Raw genomic sequence first — 12,662 nt, forward strand, 5'->3', positions numbered from 1 at the left:
TTCAGATTTTTTTATCCTTTTTTGTATTTGTTCTTCTATCTTAGTAGTGTTGAGAGATTTATCTTCTAGCTCACTAGTTCTAGCTTCTGTCTTTTCAATTCTGCTCCTTTGCCCTTTCAGTGTATTGTCCATTTCTGATATTCTATTATTAATTGTTTGTACCTCTTTCTGTAGGTTTTGAATTGTTTCCAGTGCTGTATCTATCTTATTTTATTGTTCCTGTAGTACTTTCCTGACTACTTCCTTATTTTTCTCAACTCCATTGTATAGTGTTTTGATACATTTTATAATCATTTTTCTGAATTCCTTCTCAGGCATTTCCAAATCCTGCCCATCTTGCAGTATGGAGTATAGGTCTACTTCCAGCTCATTTGCCTCAGTCACTTTATCTTTTTTCTTGATATGTGCAGATATGGTCATCTGCTTCTGTCATCTTCAGGGGTTATCTGTGGCCTTAATACTTAGATGGGTGCATATTTTGGTATTTTTTATGCTTTCTGATTGCCTCCAGGTGGATGTGATCAGGAAATGGGCTTCCCTTTTCACTCTTCTTCCTGAGAAGTTTCAAGATACCACTGTTGGTCGTTTTTTTTTTTTTATGTAACTTAGGATTTAATTTTTGGCCTGTTTCCTTTTTTTTCTGCTTATCCCGCTCCACAGTCCCCCATTCAGGCCCCTTTTCTAGTTGTAAACAGTTCAGGGCTGGCTGTGGCCTTTTGGTTTTACTTGGGAACTGTCTCTTTAAATTTTGAGAAGATCTATGCACATGTGTAATAGAACCCTCCGAGGGTGGGGCTGGGGTGTCCACTAGCTCAGGCACCCCTATAGTTACCAGAATGGAGGTGCTCAGACAGCAAGGGACCAATAAACAGATACCAAAAGAAAAGAATGTCCGTACTTTTATCTCCACGGTTCTGCCAGGCGTCTATGGCCACTCTGTTCCTTCCTCCACATGGTATCACCCAAGATGGTGGCTCCTAGAGCAGCTGAGCGTTCCGAACTAGAAAGCAATGGATTTCTTGCTTCTGCCACAAATTCCCCCAGCTGTAAGCCTTCCAACCTTCTAAATATTCCTTTATATGTGGTTCAGAGTTCTGGAACCATCCCCTGAGCCTGCTTGGTCCGGTATTCTGTGTTGTTGTTGGCGGAGCTCCTTACTGCACTTCCACCCGATCCGCCATCTTTTTTGTCCCTCCTATAAAGTTTATAATCATTTTTGAGTGATCGGGACAGATAGTCTTGCTCATATACAGTTTTTAATTTTTTTCCATCATAGACCTGAGGCAACTTTGGAACAAGAACCAGTTACTGCTGCTTATCCTGTAGAACATAGTCAATTGGAGTCTCATCCGAAAGCAGACTTTATCAGAGAATCAAGTGAGACAGAAGTACAGAAGTTCCTAAGCAGATCTGTGGAAGACATTAGACCCCACCATAGTGACACAAGCAGTCTGTCTACTTGTTTTGAAGTAGCTGATCCAAAGACCATATCCACTCCTCAAGAAGAGCGGATTTCAGCTGGAGAAAGTCAGCCTGTTCGGAAAAGAAGTGTTTCCCATGGATCTAACCATACTCAGAAATCAGAGGAACAAAGAAATGAACCATTTGTTAGCATTCCCAAAGCAACTAGCAGATGCATTGATTCAAAAGAACCAGCAGAAAGAATAGAGGAAAAAACAAAAAAGGATGGGTTCATACGATCTTCTGAAGGACCAAAATCTGAAAAACTATATAAATCTAAATCGGAAACTCGTTGGGGTCCAAGACCAAGTTCAAACAGACGGGATGAAGGTAATGATAGACCTATAAGAAGATCAGGTCCCATTAAGAAACCTATACTTAGAGATATGAAAGAGGAACGGGAGCAAAGGAAAGAGAAAGAAGGAGAAAAGGTCATAGAAAAAGTTGTAAAACCTGAAAAGACAGAAAAGAAGGATCCCCTTCCTCCACCCCCCCCACCTCCAGCACCAATCCAGCCACAGTCAGGTCCACTACCACCTCAACCAGAACTAGAAAAACCTCCTTCATCAGAAACTTCAGCTTTGGCTCAAAAGGCAACACAGGATACTGAGAAGCCATCAGAGCATTTGAATAGTGGTCAAGTAGAGCCTGCAGTGAAAACTGTAAGCCAACAAACTGTGTCAGCAACAACAATCAAAGAAGAGAAACAACCAGAGAAGGTCATCACTAAAGACGTTGTTACAGAAAGGCCTCGACCAGATTCAAGATCACTAGTTAGAAAAGAACCAACTTTCCAAGCCCCCAGGACCTATTGGAAAGAAGCTAGAGATAGAGATTGGTTTCCAGATCAAGGGTACCGAGGTCGAGGCCGTGGAGAATACTACTCCAGAGGTCGAAGCTACAGAGGCTCTTATGGAGGGCGTGGCCGAGGTGGCAGAGGGCACACTCGAGATTATCCTCAGTATAGAGACACTAAGCCAAGACCGGAGCACATACCCTCAGGGCCTCTCCGGCAACGCGAAGAAAGTGAAACACGAAGTGAGAGCTCTGATTTTGAAGTTGTTCCTAAAAGAAGACGACAGCGAGGTTCAGAGACTGACACAGACAGCGAAATTCATGAAAGTGCAAGTGACAAGGATAGTTTAAGCAAAGGTAAACACCCCAAAAGAGAGGAACGATCTGAAAACAAAAAACCCATAAAGCCTCAGTCTTCTTTCAAGCCAGAAAACCATGTCCGAATAGACACTAGGCCACTTGAAAAACCTTTTATGAGGGAAGATAATAAATCTAAACCAGGCTTCCTTCCTAAAGGGGAACCAACCAGGCGAGGCCGAGGGGGCACATTTAGACGTGGTGGAAGGGATCCTGGAGGTCGCCCATCACGCCCTTCCACCTTACGCAGGCCTGCATATAGGGACAATCAGTGGAACCCAAGGCAGGCAGAAGTTCCTAAACCAGAAGATGGAGAGCCACCCAGAAGACATGAGCAATTTATTCCTATACCAGCAGATAAACGACCTCCAAAATTTGAGCGAAAATTTGACCCAGCTAGAGAGAGGCCCCGAAGGCAGCGCCCTACTCGACCACCCAGGCAAGATAAGCCACCTCGGTTTAGACGACTAAGGGAGAGGGAAGCTGCTTCTAAAACAAATGACGTGATAGTGCCCACAAATGGTATAGTTAGCAATGTGGTGCAAGAACCAGTCAGTACTGCTGGGGATGTTTCTGGGAATAAGACACCAGATTTATCTAATCAGAACTCTTCAGACCAGGCAAATGAAGAATGGGAAACGGCTTCTGAAAGCAGTGATTTCAATGAGAGGCGTGAGAGGGATGAAAAAAAAAATGCTGATTTGAATGCACAGATAGTTGTTGTTAAGGCTGGAGAGAATGTTTTACCTCCAAAGAGGGAAATAGCAAAGAGAAGTTTTTCTAGTCAGAGACCTGGAGTAGATCGTCAGAATCGCCGCAGCAACAATGGTCCACCCAAGTCAGGAAGGAATTTCACAGGTCCTAGGAATGAAAGAAGAAGTGGCCCACCATCAAAAAGTGGGAAGAGAGGGTGAGTGTTTTACTCTCATTATGACTACTTTTGTACCTCTAAAGAACATAAAGGTAGTTCTTCAGGTTTAACTATACAAAGAGACCCGTGTAGATAGAGCACCAAGACATTGTTCTCCCACGATGCTTTAATGTGTCTCAAGATACTTTGTTAAATTACATTTTAACAAGTTTAGCTTATCTATGACATGATGTACAAATAAACACAACAGGGACCTTAAAGGAACAATTAGAAATCTAGGACTTTATTATTGGAAAGTACTCTAAGGAGTCAGACCATCTCCATGTTTGAGAGACTTAATTTTAGTGAGTTGTACTCCCCAAGCGTCACAAAGACTTGTTAGTGTTAGAATTAATGTTTTCTAGTTCAGTACTGTTTTCTTTTTAGATTGAGCTTTAGATTGTACTAGTAAGAACTGTTTTTCTTTTGTTTGCATATGTGGAGACAGTAATAGCTCCATTATTATTATTTTGTAGACCATTTGATGAGCAGTCCTCAGGTACGACTGCCATTGACCCTATCAATGGCAACTCTGCACATCATCAGGAAGGACCACCTAATGGTACAGGACAAAAGAACTCCAAAGATATGACTGGGAAAAAAAGAGAAGACCCCAAACCAGGTCCTAAAAAACCCAAAGAGAAAGTAGATGCTCTCTCACAGTTTGATCTCAACAATTATGCAAGTATGTTGTAAATATTTTTACATTTTTAATATCTTAAGGAGGGAGTAGTGGTAGTTCAATGATGGAATTCTTGCCTTGTAACTGGGAGACCTGGGTTTACTTCCTAGTCACCATGCCTAATACATAGTTTGTGTGTTGCTACAATGCTGAACAGGTTTTAGCCAAACTTCCAGACTAAGACTTGGAAAAAGGACTGGCAATTTACTTAGGAAAATCAACCATGGAAATCATGACAATCTGATCCATAGCTAATCTTAAGCATGACATAGGACCAGGCAGCAATTCGTTTTATTGTGCACGATGTCACCATGATGCGGGGAATAACCTGTCACCAGAGAAGCATTGGATCTTCCAGGTGAAGATAGATAGAGGCTGTTAGTTGATGAGTCACTAATGTAGAACTAAAACAACAGTTTCCAGCGTAGCATTGAATGCGTGAAGATTTTGTTAGCGATCTCTCATAGAATTTCACTGTACTTCTTTTAAAAGGAGAAAATGAAGTAACCATTCTACCTTGTCAAATAGGTGTGGGAAAGCACAAAAAGCAAACGTGAAATAATTTATATATAGGTTGTCTCTTAAAAGATTATGTAACTATTAAATTATATTCAAGATACCATGAATAGAAAATAAAATAACAATAACAGGACACAGTGTTGCTGTAGAAAAAAGCTGTGTAGTGATGGGTATCAACAGCAGAGTATAAACCTAAGCAGTAAGAAAATACACCTGGTTATTAATTTCCTTATGTATTTGTTGATAGACATTTGTTGGTTTTAGATGCTGACAAGCTTATAGTGACCTTGTGGGCGACAAAATGAAACACTGGTCCTGTCCCACCTTCAAATTAGTTGCTTTGTGGAATCCATTGTTGAGTGTCAGTCCATCTTATTGAGAGCGTCCTTGTCTCTGTCCCTCTACTTTATCAAGCATGATGTCATTGGGGGACTAGACTCTACTGATAACATGTCCAACATATGTGAGACAAAGGCTCTCACCGTCCTTGTTGAATCCTTGGCAATTTCAATATTCTTTGTGTTTTCCAGTGTTGCTGCTTATTGGTCCAGTTGTATTTATTTTAAGGCATAATCAACAAAAGGATGGTGGTGGTTATGTGCCTTGGAATTGATTCCGACTCATAGCCACCTTGTATAGGGTTTCCAAGGTGTTACATCTTTATGGGAGCAGAAAGACTCAACGTTCTCCTGCAGAATCCCTGGTGTTTCAAACTGCTGACCTTGAGGCTAGCAGCCTGACTCATTACCACTACGCTGTTGATATATGTAAAAATATACTACTTTCCATTTATTCATGTAATGAATCTGGAAATACTGAATAAAATTGTAAGAGATTTGCTAAGTTAAATTAGATAATAGTTTTTGAGTGACATTGTGCCTGTTCCTACTCACAGTGATCCTGTGTAGGATTTCTGAACCTTTAAATATTTGCATGTGCAGAAAGCCTCAAGGTTAAATGCTAGAATTCTGTTATTACTGGTTTAGGTAAAAATTTTCTTTATCTGTTTAATGGTTACTTTTTAGGGGACTGCAGTAGCTATGTAGGAAAAGCACTGAATTATGAACTACAAGGTTTGTAGCTTTAGCTTACCAGCCATTCCATGGGAAAAAGATACAGCTATCCGTTCCTACAAAAATCTGTAGCCTCAGAAACCTAATACAAGAACCAACTCAATGGCATTTATTAATACATATTAAATCCTGATTTTGACCCAGGTCCAAAATATTTATGAACCAATGGTTCTCAAAGTATGAATCCCAAACCACCAGCATTACCTGGGAATTAGTGAGGAAAGCAAATTTCGTGCCCTAACCCCAGACCTGGGGAGTGCACTGGCTCTGGACAATAAGCACTGGATTACAGACCATATGTTGGCAGTTCGAGCACACCAGTCGTTCCATGGGAGAAAGATGATTCTGTTTCCATGAAGATACACAGCCTCGGGAACCTTATACAGGGTCGCTGAGTCAGTACCAATTCAACAGCATTCAACAACAGCCAAGACTTAACTGATTCAGAAGCTATTTGGGAGTAGGGGTTGTACAGTCAATTTTAACATTCCTCTAGCTGATTCCAATGCATGCCACCATTTAAGGACTACTGTTTGATGCAGAAAAGAAATAACCGGAAGTTAATTACATGATTTCAAATTTTTAATAGATTGTTTAACACAGTCATTTTTAATAGAGGTGAAAATGGAACAGAGGGAAGAAAAGGGAGTACTTCTGACATCTAATTGTTGTAGACCAGGGATATTGCTGTAGATCCTATACTGACCAAGACAACCAGCCCAAAATGACATATTTAAGTTTCTTTTCTTTAGGATGTTTTCTTAACAGTTGAGTAAGAACTTTTTAGCCCAAAATGTTACCAGTACCAGGACAAGAACCAAGGTATTGAAATCAAAAGACAGTGTTGTTCCATTTTTCATGAATGCTGTTTGGTTGAATTAATTATAATTGTTTGAAAGATTCTAAAGAATTTCCTTTCAAGGAAGCTTAAAATGAGAAGTGATGGCAGGATTGTGACAATATGTACATTTTTTTTTTTGTCGAAGTGAAAACCAGGTTAATTTACCAATCTAAAATTATAACAGCCTAACTTTTAATTGAAATGCACATAAACTTCCATTTTACAGTTTGTAATTTCTCAATTTAAAACATGTACATCATCTAAAACACATATTCTTAAGCTTTTTATTTTGAATTAGTTTTTATTAGAATAACAGTAGTAGGTGTTTAAAGAATGAGACGCAGCCTTAGAATTCATTTTTCATTTCTACTCATTCTTTACATAAATGCAAATATTTAGCTATTTAAAAAATAAATATTTACAAATTGACTTTCCACATAAACCTCTTCTTAATAATATCCTCTGGGCATGATCAAAAAGTTACTAGCAACATCCTGAATTGTATAATTTTAAATCCCAGGCAAATTTCTTTTTACTGTATATGTGTTCCCCAGTTAGAACACATTATATATTGTAAAATTAAAATAATAATTTATTTGTATTTCCTCATCATTTTCTTGATTTATGTTTTTTGTGCAGATATTGTACATACAACCAAAAATTGTACAACTTCAACAAATTTCTTTTTCCTTGAAGTGGTATTTAAAGAATTTAGATTTTTTTTTTTTTAAATTCTCACTGAAGTATATAATTTTTAACAAGATAACCAAAATTTGATAGCATAGTGGTTACGAATCAGACTGCGAACCTTAAGGTCAGTAGTTCGAAAAACTATCAGCTGTTCCGCTGGAGAAAGATGAGGTTTTCTGTTCATGTAAAGATTTACAGCCTCGGGTCGCTATGAGTCAGAACTGACTTAATGGCACATACCCACCACCACCAGAAAAACTAGATGCAAATGAGGTAAAGTACTATGTATATTTAAAGCACTATGGACTCCTCGTACGGCACTGTAGGATAAGCACTGGGCATCGAACCACAGGTGGACAGTTGAAACCCACCAGCCACTCCTAGAGGTCTCTCCGTGAGTTGGAACTGACTCAGCAGCACTAGACAGCAAAAACAGTGCACATCTGAGACTGAGAGAAGTAGATTAAATAATTTAACTAAGGCCATAGGATAATTTTTATTTAGGTAATGCTCCTATATTGCTTAAGACAAAAAAGATGGGTAAATAGAGACATACATCATCTAAAACATATAGTTGTAAACTTTTTATTTTGAACCTTGTTTCTAAAACCTTTTCAATCTTGATCCTTAACATCATTGGTCATCTTATGGGGTAGAAAATGGGAGATGGGTTATGCTGTGAAGTATCTTTGGCTTGTTTCTTTCTGAGTATAAAAATATTGGATTACAAAAACATACTGTTACATTTAAACATTTAACTCTTCAACTGAAACACAAAAATACCACTTTGAGTTTTTTTGATACCCACAGGTGTTGTTATAATTGATGACCATCCTGAAGTAACAGTAGTTGAAGATCCCCAGTCAAGTTTGAATGATGATGGTTTTACTGAAGTGGTATCCAAGAAACAACAAAAACGTTTACAGGATGAAGAACGCCGGAAGAAGGAAGAGCAAATCATACAGGTTTAAAATTTGTTTCAGTTTGTTGTTAATTATTAACATTATCCAATGTATATTGCCAAATGATCAAATTTTTTACCTGTGAAATCAAAACTGTTTCTCTTTGTTGTTCCAGTGTTGAAAGTGACATAGCTTTAACAACTTTCAACTGCTATGAAGCAGGTGACTTAGAATTTAAATAGACTGTGTGTAGTGCTGTGGAGTAAAGCACCAAGACTGTAAGGTAGTTTTGAACCACAAAGTCAGTTCAGACTCACCAGCCACTCCTTGGAAACCCTATATACAGGGTCACTATGAGTCGGAACCAACTAGATGGCATTTAACAATAATAACGCGTAATTACAATAGCCCATTGTTTGTTCCTGAATAAATGCTAAATATATTTTTTTAAATGAACCAATATAAAAAAAATACATTTTCCATTTTAGTGCTGTTTATCACTGTGAGACGGAACCCATTTGATTTGGCACTCAGTAACAACAGCAATATAGTATAGTTCATGTGCCTTGTATAGCATAGCCCACAGCATCACTTCTAGAATTGTTTCCATTCTGTAGCTGACACATATTGAATGAAAACTGAAGAAGATTTTGTTGCTAAATGAATGTATCGTGTATTTTTTCAGTATTCTGGGTTTCAGAATTATGGAAAAGAGACCCTTAGACCATATATTTTTGTATTTCCCCCGTATATAACCTTCATTTCTCATAAAAATCTCATTAGCAGCCTTAACATTTCATCCTATGGAGAAAATATTTGAAAAGTAAAGGAGACAAAATAAGCAGTAGGTAGTTCCTTTAGAAATTATATTTATGAACCGTTGCTTTTCAGCTACATTATTAACAAAAAATTCTACGAATTTTTTAAGGTTTGGAACAAAAAGAATGCAAATGAAAAAGGAAGAAGTCAAACATCAAAGCTTCCTCCAAGATTTGCCAAAAAGCAGACTACAGGGACCCAACAAGCACAGTCTCAAGCCTCAGCTCCAACCGTAGCCTCAGTTACAGCTTCAGCTTCAGCTACAGTCCCAGGCTCAATCTCAACCCCAGTTCCAGCCTCAAACTCGGCTCCAATTTTGACATCACATTTAGCGCCAGCTCCATCATTAACCTCTGCTCCAATTCTAACCTCCTCAGCTTCAGTTCCAGCTTCAGCTCCAGTTCCAGCCTCCACCTCAACCCCAGCCTCAGTTCCAGCCCCAACCCCCATCCTTGCTTGCATGTCAGCCCCCACCTCGGTCCCCACCCTTGCCTCAGCCCCACCCTCAATCCCCATCCTTGCTTCAGCCCTAGTACCATCTTCAGCTCCAACACCAGCCCCAACAGTATCAGTCACAACTGCCACAACAGTCTCAATGCCAGCTGCCCCAGCTCCAACTGCCCCAATCTCACTTGTCCCAGCCTCAGCTCCAACCCCACTCCCATCTGCCCCATCCCAAACTCAGGCACAGACTCACAAACCAGTCCAAAATTCACTCCAGGCTACAACACAAATATCAAAACAGCCGCCACCTTCAGTTAGGCTGCCTTCAGCTCAAACACCTAATGGCACAGATTATGTAACCCCAGGAAAGTCCATCCAGAACTCACAGTCCCATGGTACTCTTACAGGTGAATTGTGGGATAACAAGGTGACCCCCCCTGCTGTACTGAATGACATCTCTAAGAAATGTAAGTTTGCAGAAGAAGTGAGAGGTGGGGAGCTGCATGGGTTTGGAGTTTCGTGTGTTTTTCCAATTTTATTTATATACTCAGTTTTTCCTAGCCATCTCATTTTTTTTCTTAATAGGAAGCAGTAATCATTTCTTAGTTTTCCATCTTAATTATCTTAAGTTTCTGGAATATCAAGTATGTTAGATTTTTTACAACTTAGCTGTATTTTCATGGATACAGTTTTAAGAAAATAATAAAGTTTAGTGGGTTTATATGAGAGGGCTTCAAAAGTTTGGGGGAGAAATGGAATTAAAAGATAGACTTTTCAACAAATTTTTTAAAGCTCCCTTATTTATTTTAGGATACAAGACTCTTTTTTTTTTTTTTTTTTAAGTGTGATAGAAAACTCAGAATGTTTGGCTACCCTTAAGAGAAAAGATTTAACATACTAGGGATTATTAGCCTCTAAATTTTAATGATCACATTTTCCATGGCTTCTTCTTTTCAGTAGGTCCTATTAGTCCACCACAGCCACCTTCAGTCAGTGCATGGAACAAACCCTTAACGTCATTTGGATCAGCTACTTCATCAGAGGTAGGAATAGAGTGGGTTTGGTGGGGTTAGTGTAGCAGACTTTTCCTTAACCAGTTTTTCAAACTTTAGCATGTATCAGAATCATCTGAAAAGCTATTTTAAAAGATTGCTATTATTTTTACCTTGAATAGTTAGACAGTATAATTTCTTAGAAGCAGAGTTCACAAGAGGTATTTATTGTTTAAAATCGTTTCCCAGACATATGCAATATTGGTATTTAGCTATTAAAATAATTAATTCCCCATTCATTTATTCAACAAATATGTATCTAATACTTGTGATGTACAAGGCAGTGTTCTAGCATCTGCACTTAGAAAATTTGGAAGAGAGGGTAAAGAGACAAAAAAGCTCTTCTTCATGGGGCTTTCATTCTAATGGTGGTGGGGTTGGTGACTAACTACAAATAATATACAGTTGGATGGTAAGTGCTTAAAAACAGTGAAACCCTAAGGAACTTCCCTAGGAGTATGGAAACATTTTTCAATAGGGTTGTCTGGAAAGCCTACTAAGGTGATGAACTGTTAAGGACTTGAAGGACATAGGAGGCTATGTTGTTGTTGTTATTATGTGCCGTGGAGTCGGTTCTGACTCACAGCGACTCTGTACAGGGTTTCTGAGGCTGTAAATCTTTCCAGGAGCAGAAAGCCTCATCTTTCTCCCATGGAACAGCTGGTAGTTTCAAACTGCTGACCTTAAGGTTCACAGCCCGATTCGTAACCACTACGCTACCAGAGCTCCTATAGGAGGCTATAGTACTCAAAAATACATGAGAGACAGTGAATTCCAGGTTGAGACATTGGCAAATACAAAAGCCTTGTGTCAAGAACACTCCTAATGTGTTTGAGGAAGATCAGGGAAGTCCATAAGTGACTTGAGTAAAGTAAGAGAAGGAAAGAAATAAAGTTGGAAAAGAAAGCAAGCAGATCCTGTAAGGCCTTAGGAAGACATCAGAGGATTTTTAGCAGAAGAGTCATAGCTTCTGATTTTTAAACGATTATTCTAGCTTGGTCTGTCAGGAATAGCCTGTGGAGGGCAAACAAAAAGTAGGGTGCTTTTGTAATATTCCAGGTTGTTGTTGTTGTTGTTGTTGTTAGGTGCCATCGAGTTGGTACTGACCCCTAGGGACCTTATACACAGCAGAAGGAAGCACTGCCCAATCCTGGGCTGACCTCACTGCTGTTGCCACAGTTAAGTAGTTAGGCGGTAACTAAAACCAGGGGTGTAGCATTAGAGGTGATGGAAAGTGGTTGGTTTCTGGGTATTTGAAGATAAAGTAGATAAGATTTACTGATGATATGAAAAGTGACAAAAATAAGAGGTTAAGGTTAGCTTGACAGACTAAAAGGTTTGATTTAACCATTTTTCTTTTGCTATTGGTGTTTTAATGATGCTGACGTAAAGAGTAGTAGAAAGGTTGTTTAATTTTTTTTGTTTTTGATGGGTGCACTAAACTGAGTAATTTTATTAAAATATTTAGTGGTCTAGATTTTTAATACCATTAAAGTATAGCAATAATAATTTCTTAGCACTCTAAACAGCTAGATTTTCTTGCAGGCATTCTACTACAACTTGACAGTACTAAAGGGATGCTTATATTCAGCTTCAGTCAGTGGAACACCAAGATAAAGGGTTTTGTTTTCTAGATAGAAGGCAATTTTTGGTAAATGTTTATTATCATGATTTTGGTGTGTTTTCCTCCTTGTGAAATTTTGGCTTTTCACTTTAAATTCATTTTTCAAGATGGAAAGAATTCCCAATGAAACTTTTTTTTTCCCTAGTGAAATAAGTTTCTTAATTATTTTAATAATAATCTTACTTAATACTATGAATGTTAGTTACACCAGATAGATTCATAAAGATTGAAATTATAACCCAATATATAATAATAATAAAAATATATTAAAATATATTGTTGTTAAAGTGCCGTCGAGTTGGTTCCGACCCATAGCGACCCTGTACAGGGTTTCCGAGGCTGTAAATCTTTACGGAGCCGAACGCCTCATCTTTCTCCCGCGGAGTGGCTGATAGTTTCGAACTGCTGGCCTTAAGGTTCGCAGCCCGATTTGTAACCACTGCGCTACCAGAGCTCCACAAAATAAAATATATATGTAATAAAATAAAAATTT

At 38.7% G+C, this 12,662-nt stretch overlaps 1 protein-coding gene across 1 annotated transcript in view; it reads left to right on the forward strand.

Annotated features, from left to right (window-relative positions):
• PRRC2C (proline-rich coiled-coil 2C) overlaps positions 1–12,662 on the forward strand; it is a 69,387-nt gene that overhangs the window by 30,382 nt on the left and 26,343 nt on the right. The window contains exons 15-19 of the mRNA XM_006872646.1: positions 1,277–3,523; positions 4,000–4,208; positions 8,139–8,293; positions 9,159–9,960; positions 10,451–10,536. Of these exons, the coding sequence (XP_006872708.1) occupies positions 1,277–3,523; positions 4,000–4,208; positions 8,139–8,293; positions 9,159–9,960; positions 10,451–10,536 (3,499 nt within the window). The remainder of the gene's footprint in view (positions 1–1,276; positions 3,524–3,999; positions 4,209–8,138; positions 8,294–9,158; positions 9,961–10,450; positions 10,537–12,662) is intronic.

This window comes from Chrysochloris asiatica, unplaced genomic scaffold (genome assembly GCF_000296735.1).
Source record: "Chrysochloris asiatica unplaced genomic scaffold, ChrAsi1.0 scaffold00207, whole genome shotgun sequence".
Lineage (NCBI taxonomy): Eukaryota > Metazoa > Chordata > Mammalia > Afrosoricida > Chrysochloridae > Chrysochloris > Chrysochloris asiatica.